The 23,324-nt window shown below is 35.9% G+C and overlaps 1 protein-coding gene across 2 annotated transcripts in view; it reads left to right on the top strand.

Moving 5' to 3' along the window:
- Positions 1-23,324, top strand: part of UPF2 (UPF2 regulator of nonsense mediated mRNA decay) — a 53,986-nt gene that overhangs the window by 10,573 nt on the left and 20,089 nt on the right. For both annotated transcript variants that reach the window (XM_068189491.1, XM_068189492.1), the window contains exons 4-15: positions 1,352-1,512; positions 2,518-2,715; positions 3,939-4,088; positions 4,497-4,600; positions 4,920-5,005; positions 11,324-11,432; positions 12,618-12,731; positions 13,989-14,105; positions 18,965-19,150; positions 19,693-19,896; positions 20,513-20,788; positions 22,179-22,362. In XM_068189491.1, coding sequence (XP_068045592.1) covers positions 1,352-1,512; positions 2,518-2,715; positions 3,939-4,088; positions 4,497-4,600; positions 4,920-5,005; positions 11,324-11,432; positions 12,618-12,731; positions 13,989-14,105; positions 18,965-19,150; positions 19,693-19,896; positions 20,513-20,788; positions 22,179-22,362 — 1,889 coding nt within the window. The remainder of the gene's footprint in view (positions 1-1,351; positions 1,513-2,517; positions 2,716-3,938; positions 4,089-4,496; positions 4,601-4,919; positions 5,006-11,323; positions 11,433-12,617; positions 12,732-13,988; positions 14,106-18,964; positions 19,151-19,692; positions 19,897-20,512; positions 20,789-22,178; positions 22,363-23,324) is intronic.

Below are 23,324 nucleotides of genomic sequence, written 5' to 3'. Positions count from 1 at the left end.
GCTTTGAATTGGTTAACACTTGTCTTCTTGAAACTGATATTGAGAACTGAAAGTCTTGTACTATTGTTACAGCACTTTGCTTTTTTTGTTTTTAATAATAGCAGAGAGCGTCAATGCTCGTAGTTACAAAGCTGCTGCTTTAAAATATGTATGCAATGGACAGCGGTCTCCATGGAAAAGCTATGAATTGACACTTTTAATGTGTTTCCTGAATCCAAACTGAACTACTGCACTTCACAAACACTCAGTGGTTATTGAATTTGTTAAATTTTCTTTGCTGTTCTTTGCAGGAGCAGGCAATACATGTTAAATAAGTGTGTTTTGTCAGAGAAATAGAACTTTGGCCAGCATTAATGCTTCTTGCTCTCTTGCCAGACACCTGTGAACACTTTTGGTTCTGAGCAGGGATATGGGATTTTGCTGCTCACCCTGTGAATGTGTACAAAGACGACTTTTGTTTTACAATTAATCTGGAGCAAGAAGACTGATATCCCTCATCTTATATTGCCTTAACTGTTTCAGAATTCTTATGCCACAAAATGCTTTGGCAAGACTGTGACTGTTTGCCTATTGCATAATAAAAGCCTAATGGTAATGGAATCCTACAGATGATAATGTAATGATACAACCTGCTTTGGAAATTGTGGCATTTGCACCTTTTTCAGACTTCTGATGCTTTCATTTCAGTGTAGGGTGCCTGCTCAGTGGTTCCAGCACTTGTAAGCAGTGATTAAGTTCCTTCAAGTTCAAGTTACTTTTGACAACAGACTTCAATGTTAAAAATTATTATTTGAAACAAGTATGAATTGTTTTGTAAAAGAAAATAAAGAGCAGCTGAAGAAACAAATACAGCTGCTCATAATTTGGACCAATAGCCTTGAAATAACTTGTTTTGTTGGAAAGTCATTGGGCTGCTTGCAAATTTTTTGATCCTCCTGGTGATAATAGCTCATGTAATCATTCAAACAATGTGGAAATGGATTGTTACAGGTGCAAAGCAACTTTAATCTAGCTTATTGATAAAGTTGAATATTTTATTTTACTATGTAAGTCTTTTTAGGACTTTTACAGCCTAATTGTGGTAAAGAGTAAGTGGGCCTTTCTCTTTGACATGGAAGCTGGAGCTTTTGTGACTGTACTGTCCTCAGTAGGTTTGAAGTTGGAAATTCAGTGTGGTTTGGAAAAAGAATAGTTTCACTTAAATGTTTGCTATTGTAGTCTAAATTAGAATTGTTACAGTTCCCTCAAAGAGTGCAGGTTAGCTTTGCTCAGAGAAATTCCTAATGGTTCAGCATAGCTCAAATATATTTTAAGGAAAAAGGTGGTCTTACTGTAAGTTTGGTTTTTGTAGACGCATTCTCCACTCCAAAGGAGAGCTGAGTGAAGATCGACACAAGCAGTATGAGGAGTTTGCAATGTCGTATCAGAAGCTGTTGGCAAATTCTCAGTCTCTGGCTGATCTTTTGGATGAGAACATGCCTGACCTCCCCCAAGAAAAACCAACACCTGAGGGTAAGCCAGATTCTAAAGCAGGTCAACAGAACCTTGGACTCGGCTTGGATGTGGTGGAAAAACTAACCAAACCCTCTTACCAATGTGTTCTTTCTGCTGGTTTCATTTCATTCAGCCCTTCCCCCTAGAGGATATCAGCTAATGAATAATACATTTGTTTTCTAAAATTAAAGTAATTATGCCTAATATGTAATCATAACTATTGTATATTTTGTGTAGTTATGGAAACTTAAATAATGTCTCTTTGGGTTTGTTTCTGGGGATAGAGTAATAAATGGAAAATTAGAAATGTTTTTAACCTGATCCTTTCCTTTAATATTATGCAGGTTTTAGTATTTTAAAAACTGTCAGAGTTTTTAAAGCTGATACTTTTAAAAAATATGCTTGAAGTCTCTTTTGGGTCATGATGTTGTGGGCAGGAACATATTGATAAGCCAGATAAGTCACTAGGTGTGGCTGTCTGGCCTCCTGAGCAGAAGTGCGGCTTTCAGTGCCTTTGAATCTAAACTTTGGGATTCGTTGAGATGTTGTTGAAATCATGAGTGTCTTTTGTTTTAAATTATCTTGAACTTTAAATAGCTGTATTTTTAAATGCCTCTAAATAATAAATTGTTCTTTTTAAACTTCATCCTTAAAACTCAGTGGGATACATACAGTTCATCATACTCAGAGTGATTACTTTTAATGCAAATGTTGTTAAAGTTTGTTATAACTTTCTAATACCACACAATGTGCTGCTTAGTTTTTCTTGATTTGATTTCCTCTGATTTTGTCTGTGTTTTTAATCAAAATGAAATTTACAGTTTCAAGTTAATTTCTTGGTATGTCTAATACTAAGATTGAATTGTTAAAAATACTTTAAAGTATGCATTGAAAAATTCAAGTGAAAATGGAAGTAGTGATAAATAGTTTAAGACTTTCCTAAAAGGACTCTTAAAGGTGCCTCCCCATAGAAGATTGTAAATTTGTGTAAATAACTTTCTTATGGTTTCACTACTTTTGCAGAACATGGACCTGGTATTGATATTTTCACACCAGGGAAGCCTGGAGAATATGACCTGGAGGGGGGTATCTGGGAAGATGAAGATGCTAGAAACTTCTATGAGAATCTCATTGACTTGAAGGCTTTTGTGCCAGCAATTTTGTTTAAAGATAATGAAAAATATTCCCAGAACAAGGATTTGAGCAAAGATGAATCAAGAGGTAGGATGCTTAGATGAGTATTTTCTTCATCTTGTCCAACAGATAAACAAACTTGATGGAAGTAATGAGTCTGTAATGAAATTGTGATAATCAGGACAGTACACCAGTTTGGGTGAATTTTTACAGAATAAACTAGGTGGGATAGGGATTATATCTGGTTATTAAGGAAGAGAAAAAGTAAATTAATTTTAATATTGTTAGAATTGTAAATTTCAAGTAATTGGAGGTTAACTAGTGCAAGTAAATACCAACTTTTCTGTGAGAAATGGGAAGAGTATTCCCTTCTTTGCAGATTTTAGTGTTTGGGGTTTTTCTGACTGTTATTTTCTTATTAAATTATTAATGGTAGGTGCCATTGTCAGCATCAAATTTCAGTAGATTAGAATGCCTGGGTGGTTCCTCACTCTGACACAGCTCTCAGTTCACAACCAGGCATGTGCAGACTTCAGGTACAATGGGATAAAAAGCCACCATCCCTGGCTCAAAGTGTAACAGAAGATGCATGATTGGAGAATTCTGACATTTCCCTGTAAGGATCTTTAGATGTTGGAGCAGCTTGCCCAGGAAGACTGGAATCTCTGTCTTACTATTTTAAAACAACTGGAAAAATACCTGAGGAATCTGGTGTGAATAGTGTTCATCCACTTGGACCAAAAGGTTGAACTGGAGATATCACCAAAGTGAATTTCAGACTAATTTTGTCTGTGATTCTGAACATGTTACTTGTTTGTGAGTCTATATTTCCATATGGCGCGTGCACTGTTTAGAAGTTGTCACGCTCGGCTTTGAAAAATTTTAGAATTTTAATAAGGTTATCTGATTTTTTAAAAATGAAGCGGAGTCTGCAAATGTAATTGGAAGGAGGCCTGAGAAAACAGTAAAATTCTGTAGATTGTAATCTCTTGGAAAAATGCTCAATGTTGGACCAGTGTTGTGGTCCAAGAAATATATTAACTATTCTTTTCTGAATCTTTATCAGACTCAGATATCATGTTCAAGGAAACTAATAATCTTTATTAGTTTTATATAGCATGTTATTTCATCAACACCTTCCTCCTGTTCTGTTTTTTCCTTTTTTTCTTCATATGTGTAAAAGATTTTCCATTAAGACACTAAAGAGGTGTAGGTTTAGCAGCATTAATCTTCTTGTATTCTAATAATGACTGGGTGTATTTAACAGTTCATTAGTATTTATTTGGTATTTCTACTTAACATGTAAATAGATTCAAAAGATGCCAAAGATAATAAGGAAGCAGCTGGGAATGAGGATCTGGAATTGGAGCTGGAGAACCTGGATATTAATGATGATGCACTGGAGTTGGACTGTGGAGATGAGGCAGAAGATCTTACAAAGAAACTTCTTGATGAGCAAGGTAAAAAGAATTGGTTTTAAGAATCCTTTTTCTTCACAATGGTTTTTTTTTTATCTCAATTTTTTTTAGTTTATGGATTTGCAGAGTGCATTCAGGGCTATTTATTTATTGATGAAACTAGCAGCTAGAAACTGCTGGGATTGTGATAAATGTTTTTGTTGCAAGTCATTCAGATACAAGTGAAAATTATTTTAAACATGTTCATGTAGTGAAAGTTACCAATTTCCTTCACACAGCTTTTAAAAGTAAGCAAATAAATGTAAAGGCAGTTGTCTGAAAAGTGACTACAAAGAGGAATGAATGCTTAACAACTAAACATTACAAATGCACTGTTTGGGGAATTTGTTGGTATATGATTCTATTTCATAGCTTAAAGATGTCTGCTGCTTGTTTATTTCCCTCTGTTAGAACAAGAGGATGAAGAAGCCAGTACTGGATCTCATTTAAAACTCATAGTAGATGCCTTTCTTCAGCAGCTTCCAAATTGTGTCAACAGAGACCTCATAGACAAGGTACGGTCATAGTTTCAGTTTTTTGCACTCTTAAAAGCCGTAATGCTAGATCAGATAGAAAGGAAATAAGATTTCAAGCTTTGGAGTCTGACAGTAGCTGAATTAATTTTTAATCAGTCTGTATTCCTCTCAGTGGACATGTTTTCTGACTATGCCAGTTCTAGCCAAAACTGAAGATTTTTCCTTAGGGTGTTTTTTAAAGCAGTTATATGTAATAGGAATAACTCTGTAAAAGCCATGTGTAAACTCCATTTTCTGTTGCTTTCTTGAAAACCCACTGCATTAAAGTGAAGCATTGCATTAACTTTGCTCTTTATAGGCAGCAATGGATTTTTGCATGAATATGAATACGAAAGCCAACAGAAGAAAACTAGTACGAGCACTTTTCATAGTTCCTAGACAAAGGTAAGAACAGAAGGGGACCAAGCTGGATCCACCCATTAATTTAGCATATGCATGTATTCTTAAAAAGCACTATATATTCCATTTGTTTATTCCTAATACACCCTTTAGGAGTGGCTTATGCTGAAGCACCAAAGAAATATTTAGAATCAATGATCCACACCATGATAAATTGTAAAAAATTAAGGTTTTTAATAAGGATTTTTTTTCTGGCACTTGGTGTTTACAGCAGATCTCTTTTCATTACTTTTTTTTTTTTTTTTTTACTGTGAAAATAACAGCAAAACTTACCTGATAGCAAAAAGGGAAGTTTTATTTCATTCAGGACAACTTGCACTTTTTTGTGTTGGAGCCTGTGGACACTTAGAGCACAGTATAGTTTGGAAGGAGGATTTCTTGGAATATGTTAGTTTTGATGCAGTATATGGCCATTGTAACAGCCTTGTGCCTTCTGTCACAGCCAGTTCTAGGCCAGCCACTTTGAGCCTGGCCTCTTTTGTCTGTGTACATCTGTGTGTGTAAAGCTCTTGCTGTTTCTCCTTGTCTCTGTGTAAGGAGATTTCCTGCACTTACAGGAAGAGCCCTGCTTCCAAAAATGTTTGCAAATACTCAAATAAAAACATTGAATTCATCGGAGGAATCTATTTCTCTGTTCTCTGGTAAACTTGAGTCTTAAATAGGTGAAATTATGAAGAAGTTGCTTTTCTTGCTTCACCTTGCCCTATTTCTCATGATAAGCTGTTTTGATGCTGAATTTAGTATAAAGTGAACATGATCATCTTGGAATTCTTGTTAAGAGTTTACACTGCTTTGATTCCATTACCTTTTAACACTGGGGGGAAAAACATAGCTTGAGTATCTGTTTTGTCTCAACACATGTGTAGACTGGCTTTGAACTAACAGACTTTGGTGCTTTGTTTTCCTTAAGTTTAATCGCTGCTTGTGCTGTGTTTTCAACCCTAATTCAGCCTATTTCTTCATCCCATCTGTAATAAGCATCTGCTGTGCAAATTACCCTGTTCTCTTACTGTGTGCAAACCAATGGTTTGTTTGCTGACTGAGGCATTAACCTGACTCCACGGTGAAACGGTACACATAATCTTTCATTCTCTTGTGTGTTCTTGCCTCTAAAACCTAGAGGTTTGGCCTCAGTGTTGGGGGACTTTGATAGAGGCCTGATTGTGCCTAACATATTAATTAATTATTGACAGAGGAGGCAGGCAACTCATGATCTTGTGTGTTAGATATAACAAGGTGCTCTTCAGCCCAAATGTAGGTTGCAGAGGAAGTAACATTTCTGTTTATCAGCCTGCTGGTAATCATGAAATACATCAAAACACAATGTGAGCAGAATTTCTTTTTCACAGCTTAGAACATCTACAGCAAAGAAAATCAGCAGGAGCGCTTATGACTTTTGTCTTCAGCTCTGCCATAATAGAGAACTTTCCATACTTGTAAAATGGAAGTGGCTTTTGGCTGGTCTGTGACTGTACAGTAATGTTTGTACCACTGCCCTGTATTGTTTTCTGGTGCTGTAGGTTCCAGGTTGCTGAAATTGATTATTAACTCATGGAACCTCTTTGAAAGTCCTTGATTCTCTTTGCATAATCTCCTAAATTGTGCTAGGTGACAATGATCTGGAGGAACTTGTACATGTGTACAGTGAAAGGGGAGGTACTTTCAAACAGGGACAGCATGATAAGGCTTGTAAATTCAGCAGTGTGATTTCATAGATGGCATGAAAGCAAAAGTTAAATTCCTGATATATTGCACTGTTAAAAAATGTGTCTGTGATCAGGCTGTACTGTGGACAGAGTTAAAAAACTCCTAGAAACATACACAGTGTCCTCATTGCCATTGATTTGTCATCTTCCTAGTGGTAATTCCATTGCCCTGTGGATTTGTATTAAAAGTAATAATAATTTAAAAAATATTACCTTTTCTCATAGACCTCAGCAAAGCAGGATAGATGGTGGGATAGCCTCGAGGAGCTGCTACTTTTGTGATGGTTCTGTCTCCAGTAGTTGGAACTAACACTGAAGTGAATGGCTCAACTGATCTTCTCACTGTCGGTCTTTGATTATAAATATGAATTATTCCTAATATTAGGAAGTACTAACATTTGATGTGCAATTATTTTTTAATTACTTTTCCTGCTGTCTGCTCTTGGACCTACTTGACTAATAAATACTCAAGCTACCTTGATTCTTTTAAGATCTTAAGTTCAGTTGTGTTTATGTGCCTGCATTGGTGACCCCATCTATGGACTACTCGGCTGGAGAAGCAGGATGTTGACTCTGCTGCTTGTTCTGAGCACAAGCAGCTAGATTGTAAATACCAGCTGAACTGCCCATAGATGCAGACAATTTGGAAGGGCAACCTACCCCAATATTTAAGTAAACCATATTGCTGCAGTTGGTAAAAGAGCAGTTCTGCCGTGTGTCTTCAAATCAACATTCATAATCCTTTCTGATGTAGAAAGCTCTGTATATTCTGTGACACACTGCTTCGAGGCTTTGTGTACTGTGCGTTAATGATGATTTTGCTCTGTGTACCTCTTCACTGAGCCATAATGATACGGCTTTACCTTCCATTATTGTTGTTCCATACTAGTTTTTACTAGTCCAAGAATTTTTGCAATATCTCTATGGGATACTGTGGGAGAAGAGTGCTTATTATGCTAAGGTTTTTGAGGAGGGTTTTTTGTGAAAGCTTCAGAGGAGCAGTTGCCTTGAGGATGCAGATAAAGCAGTATGTTTTCAAAAAGCATTTCGTTTCCAAGCATATCAGTTAATGCTGTTTAAGTTTAGCTGCTTTATTTGCAGCCATAATGAGGTATTTCAATGACAGAATAAGTTCTCTTTCTTCTCCTGAGATCACTTTTGGGAAATGTGCAAGCACAACAATTTCATCAAAAGTCTAAAACTGGTTTTTTGTTTAATGTGTAAAAGAGACACTGCGAAATCAAAGTCATTATGTCGTGTTGCCGGGGAGCTTTCTTGCTACCACTGGGGTTGGATAGATTGGGATAAATCAGGATTCTTCAGGACAGAAAACTTAATTTGACAAAAAAGGCCGTTTCTTCCTCAACTCACTGTAAATCAGTGTTAGAATGCATCTTTGCCCTGCTCTCTTGAATACTGATGAATGGATCACATTTACATTTTCAGCTGTGACTTGAACCTCCAACCCAACAGAACAGAAGGCCTTTTAAAAGGATTTTTCAATGCCAGTATACGAGTGGCTTTCACATTTGCATTGGAGGATTGATTTAAAACTAAATATTAGCCTTTTAATCCAGGACTGCAGACAGTGATTTAACCCATACTGCTCACAGCTTTAGGACCTTTTTGTTCTTTGCTGTCTACCTGAATTATCTTCCTGTACACAGAATTATTTAGGTTTACTAGAATACTGCAATTCTGTAAATTATTTTCTTTTACTTCAATATGAGAAATCTGAAATCTTTTCTTAGGCTTTAAATTCTAAGCAATTCTAGATAAATGTTAAGCAGTATATAGGGGCTGTTGTGGGTTATGGTGTTTTTTGATGTTCCCATCTATGTGATGTGTGTTGCAAGTTTACCTTCAGCAAGAGATCTGTTGTTCATATGGAAGTTTTTTGTGTTATTATTGGTTGTTCTTCATTCAGAAGTTAGCTGCTTCTTAAGTGTTAAATAGTTGTTCACATTTTAATTCAAAAGCTGCAAGCCTCATGTATATTTCCTGTCAGCTTTTCATCCTGAGATTTCTCTATAGCAAGGTTGTTTTTGTTCAGTTGAACTTGACTTATCGGTGTTTCTGTGGCCTGTTTCAGTTGAGGATAAAATTGAGGGATGTGCCTGAGATCAAGGAGTTTAATGTTCTGGCGAAGAAATAAAAGCCAAAAGTGCTTCCCTGGTAACATTCCAATTCCACATCATCCTTCTTTTCCCACCGAGCAGTGTGGGTGACACTTAGTACCTGTTCAGGCCCTGTGAGTGCACTGCTTTTATACATTATCATTAAGCTTGTGAGGCAGGAGTTCTGGCTCCATTGCTTCATTCTTTAAGCTCTCTCGTAGAATCACAAAAATTAGGAAATGTACAAAATGCCCCCTTACTCTTCCTGGGCGTAAAATTTTGGATGCATCCATTTTAGAGAGATTGCAGTTAGGACTTTGAGATAAGCTTTTCTCTAAGTTGGTTTATGATTGGTTTTTCTTGTTTGGTCTTTTAAAAATAAACTGACATTTGAAATGGTAAAAAAAAATATGCTCTTAGATATTTTACTGATGTGCAGCTCCTGCGAGCCTGAAATCCAGAGTTGACTAGATTTCAGTCCATGGTATGTGGTCTAAATGACAGTGGTCAGAAATGGTGCTTTTACTGTGGTGGTGAGTATTCAGGATGCTCAGCATAGACTTCGGAGAGTGACTGACTCATCCCTGATGCCAGATTTTGCTTCATAATCAGAAGAGCAGGAAGAGAAAGCAATACTGTGGTGTTTGTGGGTTTTTAGTTAAGTTCTTCCCCCCTTCTCAAGAGGAAGAAATGCTTTTGGAGGGAACGAAGCACTGCGTGTACCAGTAGATGGTGCCACTGATACTGGAATGTCTCCACTGCTGAACATGAAATTTTGTCTCCCCTGAGAGGGAACAAACTCAATCTCTGCCAATTTCAGCATAATTAACCCAAGGCTTTTCCTTATTATATTTCACCTATTTAGAAATACCCAGTCTTAGTATGCTTCCCCATGAAGAAACCTTTTGTGTCCTGCAAGGGAATAACAACAATGTGCTCTAAGACTTTAATTTTCCCCCAGGTATACTCAGTTTACAGAGATGAAATTATTAGCTCTCAGCAGGCAGGTACTTGTTGAGACCAGAATAAAACTTTCTGGTATTTGTATTAAAAGAGTTGCTGTACAGAAATCCCCTCAGTTAAATACACCCTCTCGCAGTTTAGCTTTTGTGGGTGTGTGTGAAGTAGTGAGACTTTCACTTCTCTCAAAGTTAATGGCTAAATGCTTAATAACATGGTAGTAATTTGCTGTGGGTAGTCAGCCTTGACTGTGTGTTCCAACAAGCTTGAAAAATGTAAATACTGCTTCAGTTATTGATTAACAGAAGAGATAAAAACCTGTTAAATAGGTAACTGAGATACCCACAATGTTTCACCAGGAGTCTTGTGTGTTACCACAGGCTGCATGGTTATGCTTTTGAGGGGGAGTATATTCTGATGCTTCTAACCCACAATTTAAATACATAATTTTCTCTTTTTCTGTAAGTGGGTGTTAAGTGTCTTGGAAATGGGCTTCACTGACATAAAAGGAGGAAGGAGGCAGTTGTGATGGCTTTGTTTTGGGGTTTTTCCTGATACTTTGTGCCAGGACAAGCTCTGTGTATCAGCTGTGCTTTTGGATTTTTTTTTTGTTAGGATATTTTTTTTTTTTTCCTTTCCTGAGCAGTAGGGAAAACCTTCATCCTTCATAAAGTGTAAACTCAAGATGCATTTTTCCCTTACAGGCAATTTCTCAGTAGAAGCATGCAAATTTAGGATGTTCCTCTCCACTTACTTTGGCTTGTTCCAGAATTCATCTGTTTACTGCATTAACTTAACATTCTGAAAATAAACCAAAAATACTTCCTTCAGCTTGTTAAATGATATTATGAGGCCTCAGAGTGCAGTTGGTTTCTCTGCATTGAAAACTGATATTACACAGCTGGTTTACATAAATGTGCAAAGGAAATGGGTGTGAAGGCATGTAATTAAGGCAAGAAAGAAGGAAATAAGGAAATTCTATAGCAAACTTGGAAATATTAGTATTTGTGGGAGTGCTAGCAGAGTTTTTGGGAAAAGGGTGGCCAAATCACAGCTGCTCAGCTTTGTTTTCTGTAATAACTGTTATTCATTTAGAAGTTTCCCACCTTAGAAGTAAAGATTTTCTCTACCTTCGTGGTTATGTCTGCTGCTTTCCAGAAAAAAAATTATTAATACCTTGCCATAACCCATGGCCTTGTCTGTAAGAATCCTTTTTTGCATGTTGAGATGGATCTGAATTTTCTTTCTGTTTAATTTAATGATGGTCAAATTCTGTAGTTGATGGTATTCAGCATTTTACCTATGGCAGGAGTTAAAAAGGAAGTGAAATATTCCAATAAGATATGGGGGTTTACTTTCTTGTATTATTTTTTAATGATATTGCATTCTGAAGTGGGCCAAAAAATTGCATGTATGTAGTTCTGTCAGTGCATTGATTGTTTTCAAAAGTAAAATGGTACCCATATTTGTACACATTTTTGTCTGTAAATTGTCTATTTAATCCTCTCCTTTGTTTGCAGATTGGATTTGCTACCATTTTATGCAAGACTGGTTGCCACATTGCATCCCTGTATGTCTGATGTAGCAGAGGATCTCTGTTCCATGCTGAAAGGGGATTTCAAGTTCCATGTATGTTTTGGTGATTTATATTTTTATTAAAACCAGATCAGCTAATCTCATAAGTCAACCTTTGGGGAAAAAACCCACTTTATGTTGTGTAGATACTAATTCTAAAATTCAGTGAATACTTTTCTGTCAGCTCAGCAGTTCTATAAAAAAGAAGAGAAATTTTTGTAACTTTGTAAGTTCTTGTAAAAGAAAAGTTTTTGCAAATTTCCATGTATGCTTACATATTTATATAAATGAACTGTACAACAGTTACCACAGAAGTTACAAATATTAGAAACTCTGCTCCACCTGTGCTAAGAGTTTTCTGTAAATTAATAACTTGCTTTTAAAATGAGACCTGACCTATTCTAACATTTCCCACTACCAGGCTACTATTGTAGTGATTACTAGTATCATATAGTGTTTAATTCAAATTAGATTTTACAGTTTTCATCTATGAAAATTTTCCACACAAATGTATTTTTCAGTGTTGTTTCTTTCACTTTCTTTTAAGTGTTATGATCAAATGTGTTATGGTGCACAGTGATGATTCCTTCACCATTTTCTGAGCTCTGTGGCACAGATTTCATTTTTTTCTAATATTGACATCAAAAATGTGTACAAATTGCTCAGACTTACTTGAATCTTAAATATGTTAACTTTCTCAGAAAACCTCTTTCTGTTGGGGAAATAAAATTTTATATTTTGCGGGTTATGTTTAGACGTAGATACATATTTGTGTTTTGTTCCTAAATTTATGCTGAATGTCATTTATTTTAAAAGTCTGCACATAACTAAATCTGACTTGATAAAGCCATCAATATTTAATATTTCCTTGAGGACAGTACAAGTGGCCCTATTCACATAGAGACTTCTTATTGATTCTGAAAATATAGAATCTAGAATACTTTATCACTGCTTCACTGGGGCAGAGGAGGAGCATCTATGGCTGTAGGTATGTTAGAGGAATTAATTGGTTTGGGGGGGTGGGAAGATGAGGAAAAGAATTGAAAATCTTCTGAAAAAACAAGGTTGTAGGGAGGGTTTTAGGAAACCCAATGAGAAGTAAAGGTGGAGCTTGAGGAACCAAAGTGATACCAAACACTGCTGAATTCCCACGTGTGTTTTGTGCATGTTCAGATCAAAGTAATTTAGAAGAAGTGGGCATTTTTGAGGGCCTACCATCAATTTTTGTTGTTTTTTTAGGTAAAAAAAAAGGACCAGATCAACATTGAAACAAAGAATAAAACTGTGAGATTTATTGGTGAGCTTACCAAGTTTAAGATGTTCTCCAAAAACGATACTCTCCACTGTTTAAAGGTTGGTGTTGTGATAGTCCTGTACTCCTGTTTATGCTGATAATGCATCCCCATCCTCTTCCCCTTCACTTACCTGCTGCTGATGTTACCTGAATTCATTACATGGGATGTTTTAAACCCTGATGGCTGTGGCTGCTGTGTATGAGGAGACTTTTATAGCTGCCATAGAAGTTAGAAGGTATAGAATTCTTTCCTCTTCTAATGGGAGGAATATATTAAAATAAACTTCTACATTTGGACATAACCAAACTGCTCATAATTTTCTTTGGAGGTATGGCAGACATTGCTACTTATTGATCTGCTGTACATTGCAAAACTTCCATAATGTTAATTTCAATTAATGTTTTTGTGGAGAAAATAACAATAAGGTAGAGGGACTGGAGGCAGAAAGCATTTCAGTGATGCAAGGAGAGGCTTTTATGTCATTTTAGCCAGTGCTTTGGTTTGTTGAGGAACAACACATTTCTGAAAAGCATTAATCTCTGGACACATCATCGCACTTTGCATGCTGATAAACATGCAAACCTTGGTGTCAAGTCCCAAATTAAAAATAGCTTTTAAAAAATAAAAGTGCCTTTAATAAAAGATGCTTGAGACTCACAGCTTAACATCACTTTCTATATGAATAGTTTCTGTTCATTGATTTGTTAGATATCAAAGCTGAATTCCTGAAGAAATCGTAATCGCTCATAATTTCACCTCTCTTGTCTGTAAATTGCAGAGCTGTATTAATTATAGTTTTTGCTTAACTGAAAACAGTGCAGTTAGGTGTGCTCTGAGGTTACCGTGCCCTTTTGCAATGTTATTGGGTAGTTTGGGTGGGGTTTTTAATGCAGGTCTTTCAAAACATCCTGTTCTTCTGAAGCCTAAATTTGGGGTCCATAGACTGTTCTTATAAGAATTTTAAAATGAGACTAATCTTTTGAATATTCATAGAATAGTTTGGGTTGGATAGGGGCTTAAAGATCATCCGGTTCCAACTCTCTGTCTTGGACAGGGACACCTTCCTCCTAGACTTGGTTTCTCAGAACTCCATCCAGGAGACCTTGAAAACTTCCAGGAATGGGGCATCCGCAGCTTCTTTGGGCAGCCTGTGCCAGGGCCTTGCCAATCCTAACATCTGATCAGTGAAATCCATTGGCATTTATTCTGTAAAGAATTTAGTACACCAGCATAGTGTCTGGTAGCTATAACTTAATGTTTTCTGCAGCTGAGAAAGATGTCTAACAAGCTGTGCTTTTATATAAATACATACCAGATGCTTCTGTCAGACTTCTCTCATCACCATATTGAAATGGCGTGTACCTTGCTGGAAACCTGTGGAAGATTCCTCTTCAGATCACCAGAGTCTCACCTAAGAACCAGTGTTCTTTTGGTAAGAGAAAACTTGTCTTATGGGGGAGGGTGCCATGTTCTGACTTAAAGCAATTACTTCTTTTTGAAACTGTTCTCGAGATTTCCAGTTGACCTAAAAGCCTCTTCATGACTTGAAAGAAAATGAAAAAAAAAAAAAAAAAAAATCAGTTTCTGAAGTAAAAAGCTATTGCTCTTGAACTACTAGTAATTCAGAGACAGGGAAAACCCAGAGGATGAGGTTGAATGAATATTGTAGCTGTACCTGAACATGCCTGAAATAGTGTTTGAGGGGAAAAGTAGTAGTGGATAGAACCAGACGTGATTTCAACTGGAAGTGAAGACATTTGTACAAAACATGGTTTCTATGCCCTGTATAATGATCTGGGGTTCTAAATGTGAAAAACAGAAGCAGTTTTAGAAATAGAGATTGGGAATTAAGATTAGAATTGGGATCTCTAAGTCTGAAGAAGTACTGGCAAAGACTTAAAAATAGAAAGAACTGAATAATATATTTCTGACTTGGGAGACAGTCCTAAAACTCTCTGTGCAGGGCAAGAGACCGAGTCAGACATTGTTGAAGATCTTCAAAGATAGATTCACTTTCTCTTAAACCAGTAATCTCTCTTGTGCTCTAGTTAATGGAAATGCAGCTGCATGCTTGGGTATGTTGTTGTACAATTTTTCTTCCACAAAATACAGTTGTTTTCTGAACCTCTTTGAATGTCAGAACATCTGTTGAGGTGGTACAGTCATGAGAGGAAAGAGTTGGGCAAATTAACTGCCAGTTCCTTGGCTCTTGCTTTTTGTAGCAGTGTACTTTGTATCTTGTAAAGTTTGAATCTCAGTCTTCTAAAGGTTTGCCAGCTGATGTGTTATATTGTGAAATATATTCCTTTCCATAATCAAGGATTTTTCCCCTGAAAACTCTGTTCCATTATCTTTAAAAGACATTTTACTCATTGCTATCACTTTCTGGTGGTTAATAAAAATTTTAGAAGTCAGGAAAAATTAAATACTTCTACCAGAGCTGGTTTTTGTAACTGACTGCTTTTAGTGTTATGCACTACAAAAATGCTGACTGTTAGCTGAATTGCTGGAATCTGCTGGATGAATGCTAAACATGGCTTAACTGTGAAGTGCAAGACAAACCACAAACACTGTTTGAATTACTGAGGCTTAAAACCTCACAAGGTTTTGGATAAGTAGTCTTTTCTTATGCATTGAGGAACTAGGAGAAGGTGAAAGATGGCAAATAAGTTTGGAAGATCTATTTATTAAGATGTAAAATAGGTTAAATAGAGTTATATTCTGCATCCATCTTAATAGCTGCATCTTCTAACATTCCCCTAAAAAACCTACAGAGATTAATTTTGACTTAAATAGTCTTAAACAAATTGGATCATAGTCTTATGGTACAAGTTAGTGTGAACTGTGGAAAAGATTTCTCCCAAAGCAATCTGATAACAATCCTGTGGTAAAAATCTAAGCAATTGTAAAGCTGATCTACTCTTATGGGTAGAATTAAGGCCTGTTGATCCTCTAAATAATTATTGGTCCTAATCTTTACTGCTGACGATGTATTTTGTAATAAGATTCCAAACAGGCTTCATGTCTCCTATTAAAGACAACGTTGCTTTGTCCTGCTGTGGAAGAAAGTCATAGTTAAGAATGGATTTTAAAAGTAATTAAGGAAAAATTACTTATTGAGAAGTAAAGTGTTTTGTAAGGGCATTGCAAATTTAGTGACCCTATGTGACTTATTCTAGTGAACATATCCTTGTTTTGTGGAACTGCTTCATGTTTTGCAGGTTATTTAGAGATTCTTTTATTAGGACAATGTTTATTTCTACTAATGGTCGTCTTGGCAAATCTTTCAAATTCAGTGTCCTTTATGTAATTTAAAATACTAATGTAAAACTAGATTAGCTTTAGGATTGATCAGTTGATAAATGAATTACTTGAATTGGATTATTTGAATTGGAGCTTTGAAAGGAAGATCAGCTTCATCTTGATCTATGTTTCTGTAAAATAATCGAGTTTGTCAAATTATTGTATTATACTTGCTGAAAGAATATTATACTTGCTGAAAGAATATTTGAAATTCTGGTATTAAAAGCTTTCTGATGCATTTTTAATCACTTAACTTAGACAATTGACTTAAGCTTTAGGGCCAGATCACTTGTATTAATAAATATACAGAACTTAAACTGCACAGTGGCTTTCTTCTTGGTGTGACTGCTTTTACTGGTGGTGTTAAAACTGGGAGATGTTGTTTGTACAGGAGGAGGCTGTGGCAAAGTAAATGCAGTTCATGTAGAACTGTGTTAATTCACTATAACAATAATGTGCTTCCAGGAAATTAAAAATTTTCATTTTGGACTGTCAGAACGAGTAGCAGGGCAGAGCAGTGCAGGTATTAAAGGGAAGCAGGAGCTGAACAGTTTCAGTATCTTTCTATAATCTGCTGTTTAAAGGTCAGTCATGAAATGCTTTCCAAAATTGGAATTCTCGTGATGCTTAGGTTTTGATTAGTTGCTTCTTTCTTCTTTTTTTCCTTAATAGTCACCAGATTTTCTTTTGAAATGCTTCTGCAATATATGCTACATTCAGAAAGATTGTGCTACTCACCAAGAAGAAAAACCCAAACAGTTTTAATATTTTAACATGGATACTTTAATGTTGTTTTGGTCTGTTTTTATCAAAGGAAAAACAGAAACCTAATCTTTACATGCAGTGCTTTACCTGTGTAGTTCTTAATTTTAGCCTAGTAAAACAAGGGCCCAAAGTAGCTGATGGGCTTCAAGCACTTTGGACCACAGGTCTTGCTTTTTTCTTCTGAATTGCATCAAGGTTTTTGTCACTACAAACAGTGTAGTGTTATGATTTCTCTTTCCTGCCTGTCAGTCTGATGCCTTAGCTGAAAAAGGACCGAAACAGTTTCTTGAAATGCTGAAGATTTTTAATAACTGGAGATTGAGACTAATACAATCCACTTAGTTAGAACACACACTCAGGACTGCTCAAAACCCAATTAATTACAGTGATGTTGAGACTTTTTCTCTCTTCTGGGAAGAAACATTTTAATTATAAACTATTATTTACAGTATAATGTACAACTTTTTATAACAGGAAAATACACAAATTGTGTAGGTTTAGGGGATTTTAAATGGTATTTGCAAGTCCTTCTGCCATTTTCTCTGTTCTGCTTCACTTTGGTCCACTTCATTTTTCAGTTTATAGTATAGCACGGTAAATGCTTTTAAGGCAGCAAAGGTGTATTTTCTCTGGATCTCTCTAGAAACATTTTCAAAGGTAACATTCGCATATATGACATGGCAAAGTTTGGGAATTTCTACTCTAAGTGTTTTTTCCCACATAAAACAATTTATGTACTCAGTTGTTAAGTGCTGTGCATCTGTTAGGTCTCTGTAGGAAAATGTGCTGCTACTGACAGAAATTTCCCATTTGGAAAGGAACGGTCTCACAGGGAAGCAAAGGAAAGACCATTTGTGTAGTGGAAAAGGTTAAGAATGAAATGCCTTAGGGTTGGTGTCAGCTGGAGACTTTGTTGGTGATAGATGACTAAAATCCAGGAGGAAACTTACATTATTTGTTGGGCTACTATGTTACACAAAGCTGCTCTTCCTCATTGGATTAGCAGCTGAAACTCGGGGTTATGGAGCTGTTTGAGTACACTGACATTTCAGTTGAACTGAAATGTCTGCCTTATAAAAGAAATTTTAAATTATTCAGGTTTAGTGGAAAGGCTACCAACCTGAAAAATAGTGGTTTGTTACCAATAATCAAAGGAGGTTTAAACTCTTGGTTGGTTTACAGGACTGCCTGAATGGATATACTAACACTTGTTTGTAGGGATGAAACAGTACTTCTTAATTTTATTTATTTGGAGTTTAAAATTACTGTGTAGCCAACCTCTAGCAGCTAATAAAGTTTACACAGGTCCAGTTTCCTGGTGGACCACCATAAAGTGATTTAGAATATATAGGATCTCTTACAGAATTACACCTATATACATATAATTACACAGATGCATACTAAAAAGTATTTAATAATGGAATTAAGCTCATCTTTAACCATAAAAGTCAGCAGCTTAGAACTGCTTTTTTCATTCTTGTACAGAATTTTTAAATAAAAGAAATTTTTAAACCCCACAAAATAAACCTTAACTTACATATCTGAAGTATGGAGAAAAGATTTTATTAAGTGAGGAAAATCAGGACAATCATGACAATTAAGCACAGTAATTAGTGCTAAATCTTCTTGTCTGATTTTTCCTGAAACATTACTTTATGGTAGATACTGTTTTTCTTGCAGTCAATTCTGCTTGGATAAACAGCAGTGATGGAGCATGGAATAAGGAAAATTCTGTTGTCTAAACCTTTGGAAATTCATATGAAACCATCAGAAATTCTCTGGAGTTACATGCTGATGTAAAAAGTAGATTGCCAGTCTTATAATAATATACTGTGTTTGTGTCAAGACATCAGTATTTCAGCTACTTTAGTTAAATAAAATCTACTTAAATAATGTTTTATACAGAGTTCCTAGTAGTCTTATGAACCGTTTATCTGAATAGTAGCATTAAGATTTTGAGTTAAATCTTAAATAGTTTTCCAAAACCTTTTTTACCACAGGTGAACCATTATAAAAATAGGGATCATAAAGAAAAATGACCATGGAAGGAGCAACACAGAACCTTATATATGTACTTTGTCTTTTTTTCTCCCTACCCAAGCTTTTAAATTACTTTTCTGCAACCTTTCATATTTACTGTTTCCTAAATGTAACTCTTAAAGCCTTTGGCTTGAAAATGTGGTATGTCAGCATCTCTAACTGGTCATTTGCATTTGTTTCCAGGAACAAATGATGAGGAAAAAACAAGCAATGCATCTTGATGCACGCTATGTTACAATGGTAGAAAATGCCTATTACTACTGTAATCCCCCTCCAGCGGAAAAAACTGTGAAGAAAAAACGTCCTCCTTTGAAGGAATATATCCGTAAGCTTCTTTACAAGGATCTCTCCAAGGTCACCACAGAGAAGGTAAATCCTTTCAAAATCTTTAATACAGTTTTTACCGAAAGTGGTGTAGTAGTAACTGTGGAAAAGGGCTGGGGAGAGCTATGTTTTTTTTCATTTGCAAGGAAGAGGGATCATTTTTGTATTCATTAATAAAATGGTTAATTTCTTTTATTGGAACATGTAGACGCTCCAGTTGTGGACCTATGTTCTCAACAGCATCACATGCTGAACAAAGAGAGAGTGAGATGAGAATCATTGTGTTCTGTACATTGTGTTGGGAGAGTAAGGGACAAAAGGCTTCAGTTAAATTCAGACTGTAAGAGCAAGGAAATTATGGAACAGCCTTGGACAACTTGATCAGTAGCTCAAGGACAGCGGTTGGGTTATGTACATAGAGTCTTCCATAGCCACTGCAGGTCTGGAGGATGCCTGGAAGGGAGAACAAGATTGTTTGCAGGTGCTTACAGGAATTTCATCCCAGCCAGGAGAGGGGGGGGGATGACAGGGAGCATCTTGATATTTTACCTGCTAAAATGTGAAGCTTGTCTTAAAATTTGGTTTAGGTCCTGAGACAGATGCGCAAGCTGCCTTGGCAGGATGCAGAAGTTAAGGACTATGTTATATGCTGTATGATCAACATCTGGAATGTGAAATATAATAGTATTCACTGTGTAGCCAACCTCTTAGCAGGGTTGGTCCTTTACCAGGAAGATGTGGGAATTCATGTTGTGGATGGAGTACTAGAGGATATTCGACTAGGAATGGAGGTAAACAATCAGTATCCTTGCTAAGCTATACTCATCTCCTTATGTTGAAAGGAAAACTGAAATAATTGTACTTAAAGAAAGGAATCCTTGGATTATCTTTTTTTTTGTTGTTGTTTTGGTCTGATGACTTTTCTACCTCAGGTACTTCCTTTGTATAGGTTTATCTAAATTAATATAATAACTGTACCAAAAAAAACCCCCAAACAACAAATTAACATTACTTAAGACAATTGTTTTGCCTCCCTTATCATAGTAAGGCCATAGAATTTATTCTTTGACAATGTAGACAGATTTACACAACTTCCAATAACTTAAGAGACCAGTCCATATTTTAAAAGCTGTTATATTTACAGGATTTCTCTGACTGACGTAGATTTAAGATGGAGTGTATGCTAAATGTATTGGAACTTACTAGCTGACCACCTTTCATACTACTTTTTAATGTTTACTTCTGTGTAATGTATGTAGCCATAAATAACCATCTTTTATTATAAGAAATTCTGTCAACTTTTTAATACACTTTTTTACTTTGTAAAAGGTTGGTTGGGATTGGATTTTTAAATTTTCTGTTCTGTCTGCATGATAGAGTGAATTTTCTTGTTCTTTTTTGATAAAGGTTAATCAACCAAAGTTCAACCAACGGCGGATCAGCAGTGCCAAGTTTTTGGGGGAGCTTTACAATTATCGAATGGTGGAGTCAGCTGTAATATTTAGAACTCTGTATTCCTTCACCTCATTTGGTGTGAACCCTGATGGCAGTCCTAGTCCACTGGACCCTCCAGAACACCTTTTCAGAATCAGACTTGTCTGTACTATCCTCGATACCTGCGGGCAGTATTTTGACAGAGGATCTAGCAAGCGAAAACTTGATTGCTTCCTTGTATATTTTCAGGTATTCTAAATTTTATGCAGATCTGTGAAGTTCTTTAACAAGCTAATTATAAGTCAGTCTGGTATGGATTTATCTCGCTGTTCTCTAGCGCTGTAAGTTGTAGAATCTTGTCTGTCTGGTAGGAGTTTTAGTTTCACGTGATCTGTTATGTTGAGTTATGCCAAAATGATCTGGAGACATTCAGTGCTCACACTGGGGTTTGCTGAACTTGAAGAAGAGATTATTTAGGCTGCTGCCCTCAGCTAATGGTTTTTGTAGAGAAAGAGAAGTCAGATACTTCTCGGGCCTGCATACTGAAAGGATGAGAGGTAATGGGCACAGTTTGCAGCAAAGAATGTTCTGAATCAATAAATGTAATGAAGTGGGGAAAAGATTTCATAATGAATGTATAAACACTGAAATGAGGAATTCCAGACCATGGAATTCATGCTAAAACTTGCTGGATTTAATTTGTTTTTCTTTCTGCTTTTCTCTATAATTTATACTAAAACAAGGGTATTGAAAAATGAAAATTAAGGCGATAACTTATTTCAAACCTTAAGGATACAAAGTCACTCATCTGCATGCAAGGTGTAAAATGGTGTTTTGAAGTGTAGAACCTCAGAATGGTTTGGGTTGGAAGGGACCTCAAGGATCACCTTGTTCAAACCCCCTGCCGTGGGCAGGGACACCTCCCACTAGACCATGCTGCTTACAGTATGATATGGTCTGATTTTTAAATGCAAAAAGAAATGTTTTGGGGAAGACATCATTATATTTCTTTTAGACTTAATTTCAGCAAGCCTTCTTCTTGAGCATGTCATCTTTTAAATAAGATTCTGTTATTCATACTTCATTTTCAGGTGCAGTTTTTGCAGCACCTTGATTCTCAAGTTCTACTGTTCGGTTCACTTAAAGTCAGCATTAATTTTTTACAGTGTCACTGTAAGAGGTATATGTGAATTTATTGTAAAGCAAACTGGATAAGGCAGTTGAAGCTGGCTGCAGTCTACAGATTTTTTTTTTAATGATGTTTTTCCCCATAATATGCCAGTGGGGAAATTAATTTTCTTGAAAATATTTGGGGGAAGGAATCAAAAGCTGGCTGGTTGTTAAATGGTCATCTCTTGTAGAAAAAGTTTACCATGGGAAGACACTTTCTTGTCAGGGCTTTTTTGTTGAATCTTCATACTTTTAACAGTAGCTATGATTCTTAATGTTTGTGATATCCAGTGGTATCAAACAAGTTTTAGTGATATCAAAATATCTAACAGTTGTATGAAATAGGAGAGTAGTGACATGAAAGCTTTTGCATTTTTTACTGTACAAACATGGCATTTTAAACTTCATAACTTAAACGGCTTATAAACATCAGTGTGCATATAATTGATTTCAATTTTTGGTATTCTAGCGCTATGTGTGGTGGAAAAAAAGTCTGGATGTTTGGACAAAAGACCACCCTTTTCCTATAGACATAGACTATATGATCAGTGATACACTGGAACTGCTGAGACCAAAGATAAAGCTCTGCAATTCTCTGGAAGAAGCTGTCAGACAGGTGCAAGACTTGGAACGAGAATTCTTAATAAAATTGGGTAAGAAAATGTGCAAGGGAAGTAAGGTATTTCTGACAATTCCTGTAATTCTTACAATTGTCTCTTTATGTTGGTAATAGGTAACTTTTGTTATTGTTAGGATCATTTATTCTCATGATAGGAATGTTTTTGTACCTTTTTTGCATATTTCTTTCTAATCATCATAGATACCATACAGAATCTTCATAACTAAAGTAACAGATGTTGTAAAAAATAGTCAATATGAACACTCTTAATATAATAGTATTTGGAGAGCAGAAGTGTGGTCTCTGTGTGTATTAATTTATGGAGTCACATGGTGCAAGTTAGGAGAAAGAAAATCATTAATTTAATCAGAAAAATGGAGGAATCACACTAATTTCAGGAGAAAACAGTTGGGCTGGCAGCACAGCTCTGTTGAAAATAGACTGATTAGTGAGTATTTAAATTGTTATCATCATATGAATCTTCAAATCTCTTTAAACCTCTACATACCTGTTCTTAGAAAATGTTGGATACTACTGTGCTCACTCTTAAATTGAGTTGTTTTCTAATATTCCATTTTTATTTGAAAACAAACTTGTTCATTAAAAGATTTATTTGTAAATTTTTCACTTTTAAAGTATTAATTAGATCACTTCACTGACTTGGACACATTCAATTTTTAAGAATATGGGATGAATATTAATATTTCAGTGGGATGAATATGTCTAATAGCCACATAAAAGGTGGCAACTTCTGGTTTAGGAGGAACTTTTTTTAAAATTATGCTATTTATTTGATTGACATGCCTTGAAATTCCCTATGTAGTAACTGAAAAGCAGATTAGAATTCCCCTGTGGTGTGATCTGAACTCATGGTTTCCATGCTCTCAAAATGATAACCAAGAAGAGATATACAATGAGTTATATAAACTGTAATATTCTTTTAAAAGGTACTCAGCACTTCCTTCCTATAAATAACAGGAGCTTCCCAAAACTTTA

This window comes from Anomalospiza imberbis, chromosome 5 (genome assembly GCF_031753505.1).
Source record: "Anomalospiza imberbis isolate Cuckoo-Finch-1a 21T00152 chromosome 5, ASM3175350v1, whole genome shotgun sequence".
In the NCBI taxonomy this organism is placed as follows: domain Eukaryota; kingdom Metazoa; phylum Chordata; class Aves; order Passeriformes; family Viduidae; genus Anomalospiza; species Anomalospiza imberbis.
Note: the sequence above shows the minus strand (reverse complement) of the source record. Positions and strands in the feature narration are given on the sequence as shown.